Source organism: Salvia splendens, chromosome 16 (assembly GCF_004379255.2).
Source record: "Salvia splendens isolate huo1 chromosome 16, SspV2, whole genome shotgun sequence".
Classification (NCBI taxonomy): domain Eukaryota; kingdom Viridiplantae; phylum Streptophyta; class Magnoliopsida; order Lamiales; family Lamiaceae; genus Salvia; species Salvia splendens.
This window is the reverse complement of record NC_056047.1, coordinates 13194821-13219969: the sequence shown is the minus strand read 5'-3', so window position 1 is coordinate 13219969 and position 25149 is coordinate 13194821. Positions and strand designations below refer to the sequence as shown.

The following is a 25149-nucleotide window of genomic DNA, read 5'->3' as shown; positions in this document are numbered from 1 at the left end:
ATCAGTAATCCATGAATAAATATTAAGTGTTAGTAAATTGCATTATACAAAAATTGCTTAATGTTAATATTTGCAATATTGGTCGCACAATCTTATACTCCCTCCGTCCCCGAATAAGAGTCGCTAATTTTCATTTTGAGCCGTCCCCCATTAAGAGTCACTCTTCATTTTTACCATAAATGGTAGTAGGCTCCACTTTCCACTAACTCACTCCACTCACATTTTATTATAAAACCAATATAAAAATGTGGTTCTCACATTTCATTAACTTTTTCAATCAACTTTTCTCTACATTTCTTAAAACTCGTGCCCGGTCAAAGAGCTACCCCAATTAGAAGATGGTGGGAGTAATTAATTTGTGGAGTGCTCGACAATCGGTTTGAAGTTTGAACGACGATTGGGGAGACTAGCAATAAATAATCATATTTTTCAGTCATCCAAATCTCTCTAAATTTGACCATCATTTATTTTATTTAATCATTCTACTTATTCACGCTACCATAACTAAAAAATATCAATAATTCTTCTTTTTATTTTTATTCATAAATTTGTAAGTAATACCTAATTCTTATCTTGATAAACTGTGCAAGTAATATTTCTTAAGATGTTTCTATTGGTTAAATCATAAATGAGTCATCTCCAACCAATAAATTTAGAGTTCGAGTCATCTAACTAATGTGCTTAATAATGCTGTTTACTTGTATGTATATAAGTTGTAACTCAAAAAATTAATAAAATATTATTACTATCAAATTGAATTTTATATTTTTTCCTTAAAATAATGTTCCAATATATATGGGTCTTCTTTTCCTTTTGACTTTGTGGAGAGCTCATATATATAGTTCCAATCTTAGAGTAAATTTACAAGAATGTTCCGAAGTTAAAAAAATTGCATTCTTGTTCCTAAAAATATAGAAAACATTTGAACGTTTAAATGTTTGCATTTTGTAGTCTAATTAATGTTTAGCAAAAGTCTCGAAAGTTTCTTGAATCTGATTTTTCAGGATAGAAAAACCAACGTGAATCATTTTTCACTCTCTATGTATTTATATAAAATCGTGACTAGGTTTTTATATACTGCTAGTATTACTATATCTACCATTGACTCTTTTATTTTTCACTAAACAAAATGAATATTTTTCATTATTTACTTTAAAGTTATATTTATATTTCTCAGCATATGATTCGTCCACCTTATAATACAATTAAACTGTTGAGTAGACTTCTCCATTGACCTAATGACTTGGATACATTTCCCAAGTCAACAAGTGATCTAATTCAATATTTTGATTAGGTCGTTTTTGTCCATAAAGTCAAGTCTGCAAATTATACTCAAGGAAAGTTCTTTGAATTTTACCGTAAATTTGTTCATACAACAACCCACATTTTAGCTCAGATAACACTAAAATAGAATAATTATCTATTTTATCAAACGGACACTAAGTATATATGAGTTGCATCACTAAAACAAAAATCGAGTATTAACATCTTTTTGCGAATCTGCATATATCTGATGAGATCCTTTCTGATTTATGTGTTTATTAATATCAACAATTTCTTATTGGAAAATAGCTAACATCATGTCTAATCTATGACATAGTGTCCTTAATTTTTTTTCATAATTACATTTATATTATGACTAATATAGTCTAATGATATTTTAATTAGATAAAGATAACAAAATAATTTTCGTCCAACATATTAAGATTTCAATGTTTCTATCTAAGATATTGATCGTTCAATCCTCGAATAACAGATCGAATTATTTTAAATATCAAAATAACACATTGCCATTAACAAATTATTTTTAAAATGCAATTTACACACGTTAATTACCATTACTATTACTTATTATTTTTTTGTTTTTTATATTCATGCTCATTTTTCTAAACTGGGGGAAATCAAGCTCAAAATCGGTGTTAAGAATATGGTATCCGTAAACTTCAGTCTTTAATTTGATTCTATATATATGCTATAATATAATCTCGAATAATATACATCTTAATCATCAAAATTATGAAAATTGATGCTTAATTAGCAACTTTGAATTTGTAAAATCTTCCAACTCTGAAACTGTAATGGTTACACATAAAATGCCAAGATTAAATTTCATACATTTTTAACCAACAAATTAACATAAAATTAAGGTGGTGCACTAATTAAATAACCAAAGCTGTAATTTTAAATGAGGGTCACCACCGTCTCTACACTCTCCTCGCACGTCCACGCCACCTCCCCCCGCACGGCTCCAGTCGTTGCCCACAAACGGTCAGACTGCCGCGCGTATTCTGTGTGAAACAACGATTTGGCTACAGTTTATGTAAATTACACGGTATGCAATTGTATGATTGCAAATGGATGTTGGGATCGATTTTTGTAGTTTCTGTAAAATGCTATGAACAGCCCCTGTATGTGTATGAAAGAAGTGAGGAAAAGTGGCTACCTTTGGGGAACTAATGAAACTGTGAAGAAGATGGGAAAACTCCTTGTTGGTTTCTGATAAAGAAAACTTCATGGGTCTATTTATAAAACTAGTAATTTAGAGAGTGTAGATTTTTGTTTGGTTGAGCTACCTTTATAGTGTCAACCGATTAATCCTTCAACATTTTTTCAGTGTGTGCTACTTCTTCAAACAGGTGTATCATATCAACATGTAAATATTAGTACTTTCGCAGATGTGTGTGTGTGTGTGTGTTTTTTTTTTTGGTTTTTTGGAATTTGTAATGTATGTTTCCATTAACTTTTAACGGGTTCGATGTATTTCAATGTGTCTAAGTCGTATGGTTTGGATGTAATTCAATCCATCTTAGTCGTTAATAATTTTTGAACTTTGGTATCTTGAGCATCAGCTTCAGCCACGGAGGAAAGAATATGAGTTTTTGAACTTGTGTGGATTAATGCAAGCTCTGTTCTTTGTTTGTTTCTTGTTGGTAAAGCTTGTCTTCATGAATGAACCTAAACGAAATCGAGAGAGTATTATCGAGTCCACCTCGACTCTTGCAAATGAAACAAGCGATACTGAGCATAAAATGGTGGAAACACAGAATGAAACAAGGAGTTTCTCAGATTTTATCAATATAGTTGACTGTCAATAGCTACAAGAAAGAATATCAGAGCCCTATAAGAGAAGCAGCAGAAATGAGAACATCAATGGGAATTGCCTACACTAGCAAATGTACATGCTAAAGAACAATTGACCTAAAATCCTACCTGTTGTATGTACGTATGACTTATGAGAGAGTTCTCCTGCCAAAGATTAAATCCCCAGCCGAGAACCGCAAAAGAATCACTGTGCAATTTGTCCCCATTTTGGAGCTTGCACAAAAGAATAACTTCACTTGTAATATGTAGTTAACTTCCATGTCACTGCTTCATCAAAATGTATTTCTAACCTCCCTCTGTTGTTAGATCCCCTGGAAAAGAATGTCACTAGCCAAGTTAGCTAGGTTGAAGATTCTTCAGCTGCAGACCAGTCAAATTCAGCCACTATCACCTAATCCAGTTTCAATTTCTATCACCACCTAAAACAGTCACTCGTCTTAGCTTTCTGTCCCTTGTGCTTTAGATTTTCTGTCGACTCATGGGGATGCCTCTGATCTCTGTGCAGTTCTGCACCAAGAACTTTAGGCATATGTTTGAACTTAATGGAAGGAAAAGTGCTTCTTATGGCTAACTTGGATTCTTTAGATTCAGTAGAGCTCATAACATAATGATGACTTTGATCATCAAGGATAGGACAGCCTGATGATGTTAAGATTCCACACCGCACTTCCAGATGTTGCCGTTTGAGTCGCTTGAAACCCTAACAAAAAACGAAGTCCAAAAATTTAGTGTAAGATATTACTCCAGTCTCCAGTATTTCGGAAAGAAACACTCTTATCAAAGAAAAGCGTCACATTACTGCAATAAGTAAAACCATTGAGTGAAAATTAACCATGAGATATCAGTGTGGATGGTAAAGAAAAACAAACTATGTCAGAAGACAAGTTGGAACGACTTACTAACATGATTTCATTATCTTAGCATATTTTTAGAGTTACGGTATTAGCTCAAAATAATAGGAGTAAGTGGTATTAACAGTACTATAATTGTCATTGACTATTTTCTGCAAAATATTTCGATCAGCACATATTAAGTATGTGGTTGTCTTCTATTCCTGTTCATTTACACCCTTCTTTATATCTTTCCTTCTTTTGTGTGTAGGTGGGCAGCGGGAGAGATGGGAGCTTGAGGGTAGGGGTGGGGTAACCGTAACTTTAATGTTGCTAAAGTTGAATAAGTTTTCCATATAGTTTACAAATACGGCCTAATAAATGCTAAAATCTTAACCAAACAACCCAGACATGAAATGTAATAATACCTGCTGGTCAGTGTTTAAAGATGTCAAATCACGTGCAGTTTTCCTTCCCACTTTGTTAGACGATCTTCGCTTAACCCTGAATATTTCTGAATCTGACTCATCTTCATAAATAGCACTTCTAGTGTTCACCTCCTGAACTACCTTCCTTTCGGATCTAGGTTTTCTGCTCAGGGGTTTGGAATATTCAAAAGGCATTGCATGTATGCTATCCTCCAAGTTAGAGTTTCCATTATCCTGCCCAGCCTGCCAAAGTAAACATGTAAGTTTAACATTTCATTATATATTAATGATTCTTCAGTAAAAGAATAAAATTTAACAAAAACTTCAAAAGGATATTCAATCATTACGTTGGCTGTCATTTTGAGACTTTCAGATGATTTCAACGGTAACATACAAGGATCAGACGCATCTGTAATTTCAGTCTTAGTAATTTTGTGGCAACTGGTTAAAACAGAGAGGCATCCCGATACTTCTTCGTCTGATACAAGAGAAATCTTTCCATAAGGGATGTAGCTATCATTTTCAGCTCCTGAGAACAAGCAAAATAGTGAACCAAAGTCATCGATGTTCCCATACTTCCGTTCAAATTCCTGTAATATATCCTTTTCGTCCTCAAAGTGTCTGGCTGCTGCTTCCATTTCTACAATGTTTTCTCTTACAGCAAGTGTTGGAGTCCCTCCACAAGGCCAATCAAGTGATCTTGTATCTGTTAAAGAACAGAAAAATGCATAAATATTCGGGCAAAAGATATTATGAGAAAAATCAAAGCTATAGGAACTCTGTAATACCATGGTGAAGGCATACAGGGTGCGAGTAACACTGGCAGTTCAGATATGCTACATAACAATCACGTTTGCACTGGCTGCAGAGAATTGTTCCATGGGAGAAAGAAGAGATGGCTGTGCATGCTCTTGATTTCATCAGACACCATCTGGCATAATGCTGAAGCCGGATCAAATTAACAAAGGAGACCTTTATGCTTCTCTGTGATAGCAAATCTCCATGTATGTGCTCTGACTCGTCAAATTCAGGTCTTGCATAACGAAGTAGCATTGCTTCTTTACAGAGAAGCTCTTCGTAGGGAAGAAGAGGCATCCTGTTAAGCAGAGCATAGCGCCTACTTGCAATTGATCCCAGGTGAAACCAATCGCCCATTGCAAAATTAACAGCTTCACCACAATTGAAACCTGAACGATACAGGAAATTCTTTCATATTTATAAGATTATGTCCACCAGTAACCCCCACTCAACCCAACCCCAATCAACTTTTTAGTAAAATATTCATTTCTCTCTCATCCACATACACAACCCCCAACTTATATAAATTTTACTCCCATTAGTGACCTTCACCCACACCTAATTAAATATTTTCTTTTTTAACATATTCTTAATAAACATAAAAAATAACACAAATTATTATATTTAAAATTTATAGTATATAAGGAGGAGTACTAAATATTCATATAATTAAAGTATAGCATAATATTACATAAAATGAAAGAAATGTTGTACGGTAATACCAAAATTAGAAATTAATTAAATTACAAATTAAAAGTTAAAATAAAAAGTTAGAAATTTAAAATTTAAAAATAAAAAGACAATTAATCCAATACAGAAAAATAAAAAAAATAATATCAAATCAAAATAATAAAAGAAAAGTAAAAATATTTAACCTAACAGCCACTAATATGGCACCACATGTTTAAGCCCCTCACTTTTCATGGGGTTGGCTGACACACTCTTTTGGAAGAGGGTCACCTAAAATATTTAAATTTTCAATTTTTTTTTTGCCAAATGTTGTTTGTCTTTTGCGTATGACCCTCTGTGAGGGTACAGAGGGTCACCGCTGGTGATAGTCTAAGGTACAACTTCAGAACCACCCAATTTCAACCTGAAGCAGCATATTTATCACGTACCGTGACTAAATCCTGAGTGATAAGCTCTAGGGAAAGTGATTACAAATTCCCCAGGGTTCTGGACAGCTCTATAAACAGGGACATCATGTTCTAACAATATGTTTGGTGGGAAAAGAGTCGTCTTCCCCAAAAGAACATCAAAAGCTCCATCCTCCCCGTCACCAGGTAAGATATCATGAGCATAGACATGGTCCTTTACCACATTTTCAAAATCAATAGCTGCATGACCTGGAATGCCATACCAAGTTTTTGCAGCCCCGCAATGGTGATAATTGATGCTGTACGTATAAGAAACTATGATCAACCATTGTTAAGAATCATATCAGACACCAAACCTCTTAACTAGAAAAACACATACCTATACAGGTAATGATCTTCCACATGCCAGGCAAAAACACTAAACAGCATGCCTATGTAAAGCATAGGTTCAGTGACACCCTAAGATAAACCACATATCAGTCTGGAAAGTGACAAAAAAAAAATAAAGCCATTTTGAAGAAATAAGTAGCACATACCGGAATTTCCGTCTCAAGAAGACGCAAAGTAGACATCGGCAGCCGAGGGATTTTCTGAAAATAAGTACAATAAGATACTCCCTACTAATAAAGTACCCACAGAAGATCAAGACATCAATTTATACATAAAAGACAGTGAAAGTGGAAATAATATTTTATAGAGGCTAGACATAAAATTGAAATGTTTAGATAAAAGGTGGAGGAGAGAGAAAAAATCATTGCTGAACACTCCATGGAAGAGCCCTCCACAAGGAAGAAATGGAACCATGAGAGGTTTTAGATATTAACAAAGATAAACATACAGGGGGGAAATGTGGAAAAGATGGGGAGTATAACATCGTACTACCAAAAATGGATTAGTTTCTGTCATACAAATTCCATTTAAACATAAAAAAGATTAAAACCTTTATTATGAGAAGAACACCTTAAAATTCCAGTTGCTTTTTCCAAGTGGATCATTCGGAGAAGATGAAAATGCACTCCCATCAACATCACATGCATATTCAACACTTTCAGTCTTTCCAAATGCTATCTCATTCCAAAATTCTTTTTCCATGAATGCAGCAGGAAGGCCCCCAACACTACCATATCTACGAGCAAAAATCTTGTTTGCCATCCTCTCAAAATCACGAACAGTATAGTTTCTGAAAAACAACAATCAAGTTTAAAGCCTGGAAGGACAATGAAAATAGGATGGAGCAATGCAGATAATAAAGGGAAAACTCACATCCCATTCATGAAAAAGGTGACTTTGTCGTCACTATCCCATTCAGCGAAACGAAGTGGTTGTACCCTAGTTGTAAAACTGAAACCAGCCTTCTCTTTTGTAAGAACTACACCAGCAGGAACAGAAGCACTTACAGGGGATACGATCTTGCAAATACCTGACGATTGAAGCATAACTTTAGCTGTTTCTCTTCCGAAATAAAATTAAAGATAGGCATATTATGGAGGACAAAAGCCGGGATCTTAATGAACGAAGCGATTGCAAAAGCAAATAGTTAACGTTGGCCATTTACTATTATTTAAACAACTGCTAACTACTAAAATACAGAAGTCACTGAACAGGAACTTTATCAGCAACAAAGGCACAGCATCACAGAATTCTTAATGCTACAAAATAGTAACTCAATAAAATTCAAAAGTTATACTAATTAGGTGTTGAACATACCATATTTCGAGGCTTCTGGAGCAATCTTTTGGATATAAACTAAGGGATTCTGGAATTCCTCTTTAGTTGGACGATAAACCGGGCACTCTGGAACTTTCTTTGTCCATTCGAGGTCCGAAATATCAAACTTAGCCACTTTCCTCTTCGAGAAAGCATCTTCCTTAATGGAAGAACTGTTACCAAATCTTGGTAGGTCAGCATGATTGTGCAAACTAACACCGTAGGAAGCAGAAGTTCTTAAAGCATCACCACCACTCCTATTCAGTGTCTTGCTGACAACATAAGGTTCATTCTCTGTTTCTGTTTTCCTCCGTTTTAACATTTTATGCTTTAAAAATTCCAGTTTTGCTTGTCTAGAAGAACAAACTCTTCCCTCCACCTGCAAAATATAGCATAAGCATTAATGTAAAACATGCACAAAGCAAATTTTAAGTAAAGCATTTGATCAAAGCAATAAAGTATGAAACAAAGTACACCCCGTTTCAGGAACAGGAAATGAAAAGGACTTAAAAAAAACAATCAACAATCAAATAACTATGTTCACATATTTATGTAAAATTAGAAGGAAAAAAAGTGCTTACAGCATCTATAATAGTTCAAAATTTGAAAATATAACTACTTGACGCACACTTTTGTGCATTTATCATCATATAAAACATGCTATACCTGGACCCATGAAGGAGAAAAATTCATTGGTAAAACATACTGTAAGAAATAACAATTCTCTTTTGTCATTTTGATGTCCGATTCTATTTTCTCTAAACATCGTATGATATCATCAACTGGGTAAGCGTTGTTTCATCTGTACTCACTGTAGAGACAAATATTTACGTGAAACATAGTTTCAACTTTCAAGAATGATCAACTAAAACATATTCCGATGACTCCACTAGAACTACTATTATCTAAGAGCATCTCCAGTGGGCGGACATCCCACTAGGACATCCACTAGGACATCCCAAAAACACCTCCTGCCACGTCACTAGGACTTCCCATCCCACTGCCACGTCACTAGGACATCCCCTCCTATGTCCGCCCTTCCCACTAGGACATCCCGCAATAAAAAAAATCACAATAATTTAATTACGTAAAAACGGAAATATAATTTTGACACGGAATACGGGAAAGCAAAATACGGGCAAAAATACATATTCATAAAACATAAAAAAAACATAGTTAGAAACTTGTAGTAAAAGAAGAGAGAAACTTGTTAACAACAAGTGGTGCAAATGAAATGAAGTTCAACGAGCCGTATATATAGGGTTTAAAAAAAATAAAAAAATTTCGGACGTCCGAGCGGGACGTCCGACTCTTGCCACAGTGGCGGACGTCCGCCCGCCCGTCGCAGGGACGTCCGAGGACACCCGACGTCCTCACGGGACGTCCGTATCCGACCCCAAACGCCACAATGGCGGACGTCCGGGTCGCCCGTCGCGACGTCCGACCGGATGTCCGACCGGACGTCCGCCACTGGAGATGCTCTAAGATTAAGAATATATTAAATGCCTCCACACCAATTAAATCTTCAACCTTTGTTATAGAGTGAGAAAAAAAGTCAAACGTGAAAAAATGGAATAGAAAAATAAAATTTCCAGAAAAAATAGACATCCTAAAAGTTCACCAATTAAGTCAGAAAGGTAGGCTGGTAAAATCTATAAATGGCACAGAAACCAGACAAATTAAAATGCAAAAACTCCTGGATTTGTACGTAGAGTTTCACATATAAATAAAAAAGCAAATAAAGTACAGAAAAATGAAAACTCCCAAAAAAAACAAATAGAGAAATTGAGAATAAGAATAATTAAAAATGAACAAATCAAAAAAGAACGCTCATCCCCAAAATCGAAGAAGTAACAACTTAACAAAATCCGCATTCCATGTATCCATACATACACATTACAGCGAGAAATAATCACCGATCCAAATGAGTACATGAAAAAGAGAAATAATTCCATAATTTAGAAGAGGCGCCCGCGCCAACAGAGAATCAATGCCTGATCTTCATGGCCACAACAGCCACTCGTCCAATGCAAAATTGCAGATAAAAAACTACTACTAATTCATGAAGCACCAATCAACAGGCCGCAATTTCAAAATAAGCTGTTTTAATTTTTTGGCACATAAGAAATTGTTCCTGATGAGTCCATAATTCAACCAGAAATGCACATCAAGCACAAACAATTAAATATAACTAAAATAAAAAAAATTACCATCTCATCCACCAAATGTTTATCTCAAGCTTCCGTCTTCTCGGAAGAATAAAAAACAACCAAACGGAACTATACTATCCGCATTCTGACAATAACTCCGGGATCGACGCGAGTCAGGTTCACTAAGCAGAATTGCGCGATTGACACAATAAACAAAATGCAACTGACGGCGCCGGCAGTCCGAATTCGCTGCGTGGAGAGAGAGAGAGAGGGAGGGAGGTGTAGAGAGAGAAAGTAGGAAGTTGCAAGGAGTTGGGAAAAAACTGAAAATTGTAAAAGAAGGGATGAGTCATCGTTTATAGTTTCAACGTGAGGTGTCTCATCAAATTTGTTAATTAATTATTAATTTCCATTAAATAAAGCAATTAAGTGCCAATTTGGAAAGGAATAAACGGAGATTAATAATTACGTAAAATAAAATATTTTTTAGCAAAAGTTAAAAAGGGGGAAAGAAGTGTGAACTACGAAGGAAAGTGGTAGTTGAGACGGCTGCCGGCATTTAACGCGCCGTTAACAGAGTGAAATACCGAATGTGCCCCGCAACAAGACTTTGTAACGACCGGGAAAAGCGGTGGTTTGGAGGGTAAAAACTGAAAAGCAGATAATGATGTGATCGACGACACGAATTGTTCGTTGGTTTGATAGGATCACGTGCGGAGGGGAGCAGGGATAGGTGTTGGTGGGCCGTTGGATGTTGGCGGAATGGACGGTCATGAAAGGCTTCGAAAAACGGCTCACATTAAGTTTGCGCATTTGACACGTATCCATAATCCACAGACCTAATCTGAATGTTGATTAAGTCCGCCGCTCCACACCACACACCTTTTTCTTTTAAAAAAATTCCTGCATTTAGTTGAATGTCATCAAATCATGTCAAACCCATTTATTCTGGGGTTGTAAATTTTAAAAGATGTGTGGAGTATCACGCCTTTATTTAATTCCACCTCATATTTATTAGGTTGAGATAGAAATGAAGTATTCTCAGAAAAAATGCAATTTCAAGGAAAGAATACTTTAAAAGTGGGCAAATGTTGGGCACGCAGTTGTCTTGTAGTACTTATTTTTTTAGGTAAGATTTGGTTCATTAATTCGATCCGAATCATTTGACCCAATCATTTGGCGTTTAAGCTTTACAATCACCCCAATCGAAGATTTTCCTAACCTTATTTCAATTTTCTCAGCTCTATGGCTGATCGCATTTTTATTAATATCTTTAATCAATTTAACACGTTGATGCTAATTAATTAGTATATGTATTGAATTGAATTGAATGGTATTGGTATAGTACTTCTCAAAGAATTACTACTACACAGTGCAGTTTCAGTTTACACTATGATGACAGCCTATGAAATTTCTCTCTTGGATATTTTCCAATAATAAAATATTATTCTTATCAATTAAACATATAAAAAGTTATTCATCTTTTTATTTTTAAGATACATGTATTTTGTGTGAGTCTAGGATTATGATTTCTGAATATTATGATTACAGGAACATGATTTATGAGAATATTGTATTTGGAAACATTTCAGAATTGTGAAACTATAATTATCAGATATTTATAATAATCTAATAAATTATAAATATAAAAAGATTAATAGAGTAACTGCTTTCAAATAACTCTGCTCTCCTTTTATTTTCCTTCTTTTTTAATAATCAAACCAAACACATGAATTTAATATTTAGGAATAAAATTACATTTCATGTTTCTCCAAACAAAAAATTTAAACAGAGAATCAGATTACTTTCCCAAAGTAAACAAACATGGCCTAAAAGTATGCTGGTGGTTGGTAACATGAAATTAGAAATTTACATTGGAAATAGAGCTTCAAATTTTGTATTTATTAAATGATGCCACAAAATCCAATTCTAATCTATGCACTTCCAGTTAAACAAAATGGACTTTATACCCAAAATTTTCGAAAATCCAATTTTTTGGGGAGACATGTTTCTCCCTTTAGCATTTTTTTCATCGTGTTTTAGTTATTGTGATTGATTTAATTTACACTTTCTAAATTTAAAATTACATTTTTATATTAACAAAAATATTGAAATTGAATTAGAATATTATAATTTCAAATTCAGCTGCATAAAATTACAGTTATAACATAATTAAAAAAGTATTTGTTATACACTCTATTATGGAGTAATTTTTAATGACTTATCGTATTTATCGACATTAGTAGGCTTACTGTGACAAAAAAAAACATAAGTGGAGGTGGCGAGACAGTCGTTGAAATGTAGTTGCCGATTGTTAGTTTGCATAAAAATATTGACTTTCTATAGTAAAGTATATAATACTCCATATATGTACCAAGTGAAATTTCAAAATCTCACCAAAAATGCTGTTATACTTATCTGCAATTTGTCTTTGGAAATTCTAATACTGGTCAACAATATCTAGCAATATGAATTGGTCATCAACAACATCCACTGTCTCTATTTATTATTAGTAGAAAATTCAACCAAATAAACTGTTTCTACGTTAATTATTAGAGTCAATCATAATACTAATAAGAACAGTTACGTGTGTCCACATCCAATGCATGTCTTTCCCACCCACCACATTTATTAAAAATCTAATTTTATTATAAGAATGAAGAATCATTATCGGCTCTTAAACTCATCATGTCTAATTAGTCTCATAATAAATAGGTAGATACTTGAAAGGACATAATCACTGATAAATTTCATTGTAGCAAATATATGACCTGTGACATTAAACAATGACAAATTGATCATTTTTTATTGAGTTCCACTCAATAATGAGTGGGGTTTAGATGATTAATTATAAGTTATATATGACCTGGCCCAAATAAATAATATTGCACCCAATGAAAAATATAAATCATGAAATATAATTTAAAGTGGGCATCAAGATGCACTACTCGAAACTTTACCCTACAAAATAATGAAATTTTAATTTATGTCTCAGACATTTCCACTAAAACCAAAACATTTGTCACCCTTTGAAGCTAACATTTTTGTTCAACAACTTTTGCAGCATTCATCCCATAATTATGCAGGGGTTCGCACCGCTCAAATTTTGGTCAACATTTATCACTTTTTAGGTGACTATAGATGGAGTGGATGATAGAATAATATTAAAAGTTATTACATTTAAATGTATCAATTAATAATACCAAAAGTTATTACATTTAAATGTATCAATTAATAATACTCCATATGTATGTAATGAATAATGAGACAAGACATGACACTATAATTGCAATTGAATTGCAACGAGACGGGATTTGACCCTAGTTATAATTGACCCTTTTCCATAAACAAAATTTAAATTTTAATGATGTTTCTCAAAATTGCCACTTGCAACACTATATAATATATCGAATCAGGTGAAGTTTTCGTTCTATATGTATAGAAAATTAAAAAATATGCAAACCACTTAATAGATGGACTTCTTTTTGTAAACCTACTAACCATAGATTTTATGTACTAACACACATTACTAATGGTCTATTATATCTCAACATTTTTAACCCATTTTTGGATGTACTGAATAAACACCAAAGATTAACAAAGTAAAGGCCCAAGATTAATAAATGGGTTGACCCAAGTAAGTTTATTTATCACATGACTATCTTTTAGCTATTGGGCTTTAAATCAGATATGGTATATTACAATACTATGGGCATATTTTTAACCTCTCGAAGTGATTAACAAATTAACTAACTTACTAGTACTTCAATTTTGATTTGAAATTCAATATGAATTGATAAATTAATTCTAGGCTATATAAAGTTTTGTAAGTTTTAGTTTAGGATCATGACCAAATTTTGATTTAATTAATTCCTAACTGAAATTTACTTTCGGTTTATACATGTTCAGTTAATTAGTAGTATTTTCAATCATAGTTAGATTCTAGAATATAGTTAAGAACAAGTACATGGTGTAGCCAGATGTATAATAAGGATTCTTTAAATTTAAAATGATTGAACCTATATAATGCTATAATCGTATTCACTCCATGAATTAAATTAATCAGTTGGAGGCAGAAGTGGATGGGAAATAGTGGTGGATGTTTAAATCGGATCGATAGTTAATCTTCGGTTAACAACCGCCGAGTCCGGGTTTGAATTGAAACCCGAACTGAGCACAAACAGTTCAATCTTGATCGTGTTATCGGGTTACCAAATCTAGTTACGGTTCATAATAACTATGAACTGAAACCGACGATTAACCTCCGATTTCTCAGTTTATAGGGGCAGATGCAACCTGCAAAAATTGACGATTTTATGACAAGATATGTTGCAATGAAATATTTACCTTTCAATGCTTTTTCATGGTGACGAAACTGAATATAGTGTCCAACAAAGTGTATAATCAAAGTTCAAAAAAAATAAGTAAAAATTATGTGACTCGATCTATTTTTCGTGAATACCTCCAGAAAAATGTTTAATTAGGAGCTTATATCCTTAACTTAGGTCACATAGTTGCCATGTATGGACTTACTGTTATACAATAAATTCTTAAATGGACATTACCGTGCATTTTTTTACAATAGTTGGACAATGCACAAACTATTAATTGCATTTAGGGAGTGTCTGACAAAACACATTGCACAAGCACATATTTTGGATAAATACACAAAATTAAGTATTTAAGTTTTAAATAAATTTCAATTATATAATCGATAAAATATTTTATGTTGGTTTTTATAATACGAGTGCTAATAAATGCTTGTTTAGAAGAACTAATGAATGTATGTTCCTTTGTTATTGATGAAAAGTATTCACATGTTAGATATATAACTCATATTCTAAATTTATGTGCTTAACATGCAATCAGTGGGTTTGGATCCTTGCTGTGCATTCAGCCACAGTATGGGATATTGTTACATACATAACATTACTCCCTCCGTCCCCCAATTTGAGTCACTCTTTTCCATTTTGGGCCGTCCCCCAATAAGAGTCACTCTTCCCACTTACCATTTTTGGACATCAAAATTACCCTTCATTACACCAAAAGTCAAAGGGGCCCCACATTTCACTACCTAACTCCATTTATTACACCACACATTCAAACTTTTCCTTAAAACTCGTGCCGAGTCAAAGAGTGACTCAAATTGGGGGACGGAGGGAGTATTTTATAAAAAGAATTAATATTTTAATATTATAATTAAATTTATGAATATATTCTTAGTGTGTATCTAATAGCACCCCTTATTGTCTGAGTGCACAGTAGGGGATCCAAACCCGCAATCAAGTAGGGGATCCAAACCCGCAATCAATTTTTGGCAAAAGCATATAGATTCCATTAGACTAGCGGTTAAGTAAATTCATAATAAGCTTTCTATAGGTAAAACTTGGAAAAAATATTGTCATGGTAAGAATATTAGGTATACAAATTTTCATATGGATAAATCAACTCACTTGAACTCGACTTACGACATGTTGGAATCTACTTTAGAAACATAAGGAGTATTTATATGATTTTTTAAGAAGTCCAACGTGCTGAATCGTATTTTCTTTTAATATCTTCGTGTTGGGATCAAAGCATTGATATATTTAAATTATTTGAAGCTTTAGAAATCCAACTGTATCCGGCCGGTATTTGTCCATGTACTTTTGTGCATGTTTTAGAGCATTGGACACGTACGTAGCTATTGATTATAAGACATGTATAAGAAATACCGAGAACAATTGATTATAAGACATGTATCAGAAATATCGAGAACATGAGACTCAAAGATAATTTGTAGTATACGATTAATAAAATGGTGTAAACATTTTACTAATTATATTCTACTAGTGTTTTTAATTGCGACAATGTTAAGATCCGAAATGGAAATCGACCAATGTTAACCGTACTAAGAAATTTATTATAAAATTTTTGCGATTGTAATGTAAGTACACTTAGAGATTTAGATTTGAAAAGTGGCGAGGTGTTTGAGATAAGACTCCTAAAAATTAACAATAAATTACAAGACTTATTTATGGTATATTTAAGGAATATAACAAGTACTATAACAATTATTGCCAAGGACAATATTCTTATTTTTGAACATATGATTTCGGATTTCAAACATATAATACTCCCTCCGTCTCGCTTAAAATGACACGTTTTCTTTTTTAGTTTGTCCCAATAAAGATGATACGTTTACTTTTTTGGAAACTTTCTCCCTCCAATTAATACACCCTGCCACTTTTTCTCACTCCTATTAAAATATTTATCTTTTCTTTCTCTCTCTATTTTAATACTTACACATACTTTTTCTCTCTCCAATTAAACATTTTAATCAATAACTCCTAAAATTCCGTGCAGACCAAGAAATGTGTCATCTTAGCCGGGACAGAGGGAGTAGTAGTTTTGCCAATCTAGACATAGATGAAAAATACAAGATCTAGTATTACTATGACTAGAGCTACTAGTGAATTAGATATTAATTGAAATTTATTTTCAATAATGCAAGTCCTCCAAACCAACAAATCGATGCCCTCTCGTATTGGTTAACGCATGATGAATAGTTTTCCATGCTCACAATAGTGGTCAAGGATTTCATCGCACCTGCTTCCATCGTCGTCGTTGAGCAAACTTTCAGGGTTGGCGGCTATTTTCTTTAGCTTGATTAGATCTTCGGCTCTGTTTTGTTTTGTGGTTTGGTTTGGTCCCCGATTCTCTTTTTTTGTTTTTTGTTTGGGTTTTGGTAGTTTTTTCCCTTTTTTTTCTTGATTTTAAAACTCCTATATGAAGGAAGAAATTACAAATAAGCTCTTAGACCATCCACAACGGGACTCGCCGGCGTCTCGCGTCTCGTCTCAGCGAGACGAGACCCCGGCGAGACGCGTTGCAGCCTCCATCTCGTCCCGTCTCGTCGCGCGTCTCGTCGCGCGACTCGACTCGCCGAGCCAGGAGACGAGCTGGCTCGCCACGCGCCTCGGCGACGTGGCGCAGCCCGGCGTCGTGCGTGACGCCCACTCGCCGGCCCGCGAGTGGGCGTCGTCACGTGCTGACGCAATAAATATTTTTTTTTAAAAAAAATTCGAATTTAAATAAAAAAAAAAATTTTGTAACGGTATTATTACCGTTTTTTTGTTTTTTTTTTATATTTTTTTTGTTTTTTATTAAATTTTTTACTCTATAAATACTCCTAAACTCATCCTCATTTACACACAACTACACATCTATTCTTCATATCATCTAAATTTTCTCTCAAATTTTCGCTGAAATTTTCATAACCCAACTCAAGATGTCCGGCGACGGCGAGGGCAACTATGGCGGCTCCGGCTCCGGCGGGTGGGATCTCAACTCATTCGGCGATTGGGAGAACATGATCAACACATTGGGCGGTGGAGGTTCGTCAACGCCGGGGACCCAGGGTTCGGCGACGCCGGGGGGGTACCAACCACCCAATTTTGACCTTGATGCATATGTTCGTCCCAACGTCCCGCGGTTTTCGCAGGGATTATCCCAGATCCGGGAGGATTTTCCAGTTGATCCCACGCCGGGAGTAGGCCGAGGCGGTGGAGGTGGGCGAGGCGGTGGAGGTGGCCGAGGCAGTGTACAACCCCAGACGGGCGAGGACGAGGAGGAAGAAGAGGAAGAGGAAGAGGATCTTGGCCGACATCCGTACAACAACCTCGAAACGATGGCGGTGTACAACGCCTGGATCACGGTCTCGTACGATCCCATCGTCGGGAATCAACAAACCCGGAAGTGTTTCTGGGAAAAGGTTGTCGAGGTCTACCACCAAATAAAGCCGAACCGCTCCCGCAAGCGCACAGTTAAAATGATCCGCTGTCACTTTGACCGAGTCGACCGACAGGTCAAAAAATTCTGCGGCATCTACTCGGCGGAAGAGGCGCGCTACCAAAGCGGCGCCACGGCCACCGACATTTTGACGTCCGCTTTGCGCGCCTACTACCAGGACGAGGGACATCAATTCAGATTTGTTGATGTTTGGCGCGCCGTCAAGGATGAGGAACGATGGGCCGGCGGTTTCCGCTCCAGCTCGGGCTCAAACTCGAAGCGCACGAAGCATACGGCGAGTGGCCAATACTCGTCTAGTGCTGGTGCGTCTGGTGGTGACACTGCTGAAGGCATCAGCCAACATGATGCTGAATCCCAGGAGTTTGCGGGTACGGTCAGCGATGCAGGAGGATCCGCGAGTAGGCGCCGTCGGCCGCAAGGGACGAAGGCGGCGAAAGCGGCTAGAGCAAGGAAGGGCCGAGGCGAATCAAGCCAGCCGGCCTCAGGATCGGGCTCGCGAGGAGGCTCGGACACACTTATGGTGGCGTACATGACCGCCACAATGGCGGACACTTCCCGCTTCTCGCACTCCCAATACGCGGCCTGGTGGAACGGAATTGTGCATATGGCAGCACAACTTGGCCTTCCGACTCCCCCTCAACCTCGACCGCCTCCGGAGGATGATTAGCCCTTCCGATTAATTTTTTTTATTTTGTGTGTTTTTTTATTTTGTGTGTTTTTTTATTTTGTGTGTTTTTTTTATTTTGTGTGTTTTTTTATTTTGTGTGTTTTTTAATTTTGTTTTAATTTTAATAAAGTGTGTTTGTTTAAATTGAATTGGGTTTTAAAAAAATTATAAATTAAATTGAATGAATAGTAATTAAGAGACGGTATAGAGACGGTTAAGAGACGGAGCGTTGCAGCCTCCGTCTCTTAGTTAAGAGATGGAGGAAAAAAGGACAGTGGGGCCCTCAAATAGTGCTCAAATAGTAGTTAAGAGACGGTTTAAGAGACGGTATAGAGACAGCGTTGTGGATGACCTTATAGAAAGGAGAAAATTACAATTGATGTCAAGAAGGCTCGAACTCGTCACCTCATACAATAATGTCTAAACTCCTTGCCGCTAGGAATATGGCTCTGGACTTGGGTTAGTATGACTCTTGACCGTTTGTCACAAACTTTTGCTTGTTGTCTCCGGATCCAAATGTTTTTTCTCTTATTAAAAAATTCACTGTAAATTGAACCAAAAATAGTTGGGAGTCTAAATTTAAAATTAGTTAATATATCTATGATTATATGAATGATACTATTGTGTAGTTAGAATTTAGGAAGGGTAGAAGAAAACTAGGGTTTGAAAATTGAAATAAACAAGAGGCGGAAGCAAACAAGTATAAAATCCAATCACTTGAAAAACAGAGAGGGAATAGAAATCCCTCAATGATTTTGCAATCCATTGAGCCTCCTTCACCTGCCCCACTCACATTCTATATTATGCCCCTTTATTTTTTTCTCTCTATTCTTTATTCCTTTGTCTATATTATACTACTCCTAATACTAAATGTTTCTTCAAAAAAACTATTATCTCCCAACTCATATATATATATATATATATATATATATATATATATATATATATATGGTAGTGATCAATGTATAACTAATCTTAAGTGTATAACTAGAGAACAAATCTCAGCCACACATCTTAATGGAACAAATATTATTTATTTTAATTATAGAAAATATGCTGAGGGTAATTTTGGAAATTACAATATGAAATTTAAATCTGCGTACAATTACACTGTTTCCTTAATTTGAACTACAGGGAATTGCTTCAAAACCTATACAAAGTGAACGCGAACAATTAAACGAAGAGAAATCGAAGAAGCAGAACCTCAGATATGGTATTGACGTAGCTAACATCAGCGGCTACACCAGGCGTTCCGGCGATATCATAGTGTGAGAGGTGTGAAACCATCGGATTCAGCTTCATTAAAAGAGATGGCGTCTGTCCGATCCCTCCGGCGGCGCCCAAAATCGCTACCTTCCATTGTTGCCCCGGCGGCGAAGCGAAGGCACGGATCGACATGTACGACGCTGCCGCGCTCCTCCGGAGAGCCCATCTCAACAAAACGGTCGTCATTGTTAATTTTCGTTTATGTAAATATGAGCTTGAAAGTGTGTGCGTAGTGTTTGTATGATTATGAGAAGCGGTCAGTGTATGATTGCCTTTCTCGATACCACCTCGCCCCTCAACATGCTCCATTTGATGTTTTCCTTGTCGCATTGCAGTCGCAGAGAGAGAGAGAGAGTCCTCCTTATCATCTCCTTTTAATAAACTTTTGCCATCAATATTCAATTAATCTCATATTGCATTCTAAAAAGAAAAGATGAAGAAGATAAAGATTGGAGATGATAATCCACAAATCCGAATCGGTGAAAAAAAAGAAATATTAGCATGATTTTACTTCACTCTTGTTCACAAAACACTTCACTCTTGTTCAGAAAACACTTCACTCTTGTTCACAAAATACATCACTCTTATTCTGATTTTACTTCACTCTTGTTCACAAAACACATCACTCTTATTCTGATTTTACTTCACTCTTGTTCACAAAACACTTCACTCTTGTTCAGAAAACACTTCACTCTTGTTCACAAAACACATCACTCTTATTCTGATTTTACTTCACTCTTGTTCACAAAACACATCACTCTTATTCTGATTTTACTTCACTCTTGTTCACAAAACACATCACTCTTATTCTGATTTTACTTCACTCTTGTTCACAAAACACTTCACTCTTGTTCAGAAAACACTTCACTCTTGTTCACAAAACACATCACTCTTATTCTGATTTTACTTCACTCTTGTTCACAAAACACATCACTCTTATTCTGATTTTACTTCACTCTTGTTCACAAAACACATCACTCTTATTCTGATTTTACTTCACTCTTGTTCACAAAACACATCACTCTTATTCTGATTTTACTTCACTCTTGTTCACAAAACACTTCACTCTTGTTCAGAAAACACTTCACTCTTGTTCACAAAACACATCACTCTTATTCTGATTTTACTTCACTCTTGTTCACAAAACACATCACTCTTATTCTGATTTTACTTCACTCTTGTTCACAAAACACATCACTCTTATTCTGATTTTACTTCACTCTTGTTCACAAAACACATCACTCTTATTATGATTTTACTTCACTCTTGCTCACAAAATACATCACTCTTATTATGATTTTACTTCACTGTTATTCACAAAACACATCACTCTTATTATGATTTTACTTCACTCTTGTTCACAAAACACATCACTCTTATAAGATTGATGGTAATATGATTCCGAATGCAAGAAGGTTCGTTTGACTATCTCCAAACCTCCGAACACGCACTTCTCATATTACAATATAATGATTAAAACACTAATTGGCCAAGTTCATTGAAAAGGATATTAGAAAAAGTCAACGTACAATCATGATTGCGAGCTGCATACACCTCCGACTCCTATAAATACTCATCAAATCCTTTCACTACTAAAATCATCACTCAAAACTAACACAATTGAAACAATTGTAATTGTAATATCCCCCCAAATTAACATCGTAAACACAATGGTTTGCTTCTGCTTCGTGGTTGATCAGACGAGAAAGGTGAGGCAGCAGAATCCGGCGGCTGGAATATGCTCGCGATGAGGCGGCGGAGCGAGTGTGGCGGACATGCCACCAGATTCTGCTACGTCCCCTTCTACTGGAAGACCTGAAGAGCTATTAGCATGATTTTATTTCCGAGCTCAACTCCATTTGTCAGTTTAATTTCCAGAACAGAGAAGAGAAGAAGAGAGAAGAAGAATCGCGAGTTCCTTTTCAAATGAATTCAATTTGCCAACCTAACCTGACGTTGGAGTAAATTCAATTGGCTATGCAATGACCATAATACCCGTGCATTGTTATTATGGAGTAAATTTGTGATTGAGGGAACTAATTTCTCCTTAAATTCAAAAATTAATACTAGCCCTTGATTTTTTTGATCTTGTGGCTATGATTTGTTCTCTAGTTATGTGTTTAATGGGCTCTTGCCCTAGATCACTACTCTATATATATATATATATATATATATATATATATATATATATATATATATATATATCACAATATATATATGGGTTGTGTTAAAGATAGAACCATTCTTAAGTGTAGAACCTAGAACTCTACATATTTTATTCATCGGATGAGGAAAAAATGACGGTCAAGATTAAAAATCATACATATTAGACTATGTTTTCACGACATTCCGGACTCAACATGTGAAAAAACTCACATGTTGATGGAAGAATGAATGAAACGAAGAAGAGTCCATGCATGCTTTATTTTTTCACTTCTCTGCATTCACCCATTAATAATAGTTTTGGTTGTAATGGGAAGTTGCTGTGCAAATCAACACCATTGGATTAAAAGATCTAACGGCCTCCGTTTGGCATTTGTTCTACGTTTAAGAATGATTCTATCTTGATCACAATATATATATATATAATATTTATATATATAGGGTTGTGATCAATTGAGATTTTTTATTAAATGAGTGGTCCAGAATTTGCCACATGGAAAATATTTTTACATTAATTAATTGTGAAAGGGCATATTTGTAATTTCATCATATATTTTATTTAATAAATATTTTTTTTATTTTTTGTAAAAAAATTATTTTTTTTTCGATTTTTTATTTTTTTATTTATTTTATTTATTTTTATTTTTTGTCAACTACATATACAATTCATGTCAACTACACACATGTAATGTCAACTACATATACAATTCATGTCAACTACACACATATAATGTCAACTACATATACAATTCATGTCAACTACACATATATAATGTCAATTATAAGTTGTTGACATTTGATGTGCAGAGCTATTGACATTTGATGTGCAGACTACACATCGTAGTTGACATAATGTCTCAGTAGTTGACATCGTGCGAAAATTTAAAAAAAATTTAAAAAAAATTAAAAAAATTAATTTTTTTTAGTTGTTGACATTTTAATACGAGTTGTTGACATTTGATATTCTGGCTATTGAAATGAAATGACGATAATACCCCTTAGTTGACATAATCTACTTGCAGTTGACATTTCAAAATGAGTGGCTGAAAATGCATCTCAATTCTCAATTAAGCTAAAAAATCTCAACCTAACAAGACCCTATATATATATATATATAGGGATGCATTCATATCATTTTTCTATTTTTTTTCTATTATCCAACTGAATCTCAGCCCTTCATTTTCAAGATCTGATGGCCGAAAATAATGCCTCTTGAATTTAATTTAAATGATTAAAAAATTTGAAAAGGTCAAAATTGGGATACACAAATTAGTTTGTTATGGTAACTTCCTTGATTATCTCTATCAAAGATCTCAGCGGTTATTCTCCACGATTTCACGTTGCAATCTGTCTTCTCTCCTTAAACTTTAAACGTCTCTTCTCCATTGAAGAAGACATGTTTGTCTGTTTTTCTAAATCGAAGAAGACCAGGTATATTTCGTTCACTAAGTATACCGATTGGTGGGAGGTCTCGGTCATTGCTTTCGTATTTACTGAACAATGGAAGGAGGTAATCAATTTTTTGCCTTCATTGATTATTAATTCGAGTTGTTAAATGAAATTCCGATTTGTTGGAGTAATCGATCGTTGTAGAATCTGACAGCATGTATTGTTTTGTTGTGTTACCACTCTATATATTATACATTCATCTACATGCAAAATGATGAGGAGGAGAAGGTTGCCAAAATGCGTCAGCCGCCGAACCTGATAACACGTGGAGTTCCTATGACCCACGTCAGTCAAAACTTTACTGCTATCTTATTCCTGAAAAATTTAGTGGTTTATATGAGCCACAACTCAGTATATATATATTTCCACCTTTAATCTCACATGATACAAACATCAAGCATATTCTTTTATCAATCCATATAATCAGAAACAATATATAACATAATTTAAAAACAAACCATTTCATATTCATATGCATATGCCACTCTATTCAGTTTATTATTCTGTAACAGTCAAGCCTGGTATCTGCCCGGGATTCCTCTATGACCCGAAGGTCTCTCTGTAATTAGACTCATATGTCCCTCTGTATTTGACCCGAAGGTCCCTCTGTATTTGGACTCATAGGTCCCTCTAAAATTTCAGATCCAGTACAAGGCTGTCACAGATCCTCTTTAATCCAACGATTCACATAATCAGTATCATAAACATATCCTTTGCACCAATAACATATCCATATCATATTCCACGATCTATATCAAATAACACATAATCATATTAGATCCCATCATATAATCAAATCATTCATTTTGTTTAACACCTAGCAAAGAAGCAAATAAAACATGTAAAATTAAAAGTGTGATTTATACATACCTAATTAAAACAGATAATCTAACCGAGTTTTTTTTATTCCATCTCCGGTTCCATAGCCATCAATCTCGAAACTGAAAATATACGTGAATTTCTTCTCAATTATAACCCTCTCGTTTTTTTCTTTTTTTCTCCCAAAAGTTCCTTTCGGTTTTATTCTCCGACTCCCCCTAGCTAAACTCATCTCCTCCCTATGATTATTATTTTTATTATTTTATATCCTCCATAAACCGACTCCCCTTTATATTAAATAAAGAAGTGTACTTCCTATATTATTTCCACCACTTAACTCTATTCCATTTATAATTATATACTTACACGTGTGACTCCATAGTGAGTCCTTATCCTTTTTGAAAGGTTTGTGCCCGCGAGTACTCGCTAAGATATGACTCGGAGCGGAGTGAGCAAGTGTGCACAGATAAAGTTAATGCAGATGCTCGGTCAAGACTCCGCGCTTCTTAAATCTACTGGATCACTAGGTCCAGGAACTCAAAGAACACAGAGTGTTTCTGTCGTTGGACACACTCGACTCCCCTTCAACAATTAAATCCCTCAACCCCAAATACTATGGATTAGTATAGGGAAGCGGGGTCGATCCCACGAAGATGGATTCGTGAAGTAGTGCTAGAGACTCTGGAAACAAGCGGCTGCTGCCACGCAAAGGGTTGAGAATTTTACCTAACTCTAGTCCTTGGCACGAAATGTAAATGCTAGACCTAGGAAACTGTAAACACACTGACAGCAAACATCGTCATGATCGCGAGGTATTAAAATCACTTCCTAGACCGTGTAAACGATTCACAAATTAAGACTAGACAGAGAGAATAAAAGCAG

At 35.2% G+C, this 25149-nt stretch overlaps 1 protein-coding gene across 1 annotated transcript; it reads right to left on the bottom strand.

Annotated features, from left to right (window-relative positions):
* Positions 1–3046: 3046 nt before the first annotated feature.
* Positions 3047–10421, bottom strand: LOC121772750 (lysine-specific demethylase JMJ706-like). Its single transcript, XM_042169960.1, has 11 exons — positions 10173–10421; positions 7963–8341; positions 7519–7675; positions 7216–7435; positions 6792–6845; positions 6635–6714; positions 6277–6554; positions 5149–5547; positions 4708–5066; positions 4361–4603; positions 3047–3802 (listed from the first exon to the last, which is right to left on the bottom strand). The coding sequence occupies exons 1-11, from the start codon at positions 10173–10175 to the stop codon at positions 3515–3517; spliced, it is 2460 nt and encodes an 819-aa protein (XP_042025894.1). The 5' UTR covers positions 10176–10421; the 3' UTR covers positions 3047–3514.
* Between the last annotated feature and the right edge of the window lie 14728 nt (positions 10422–25149).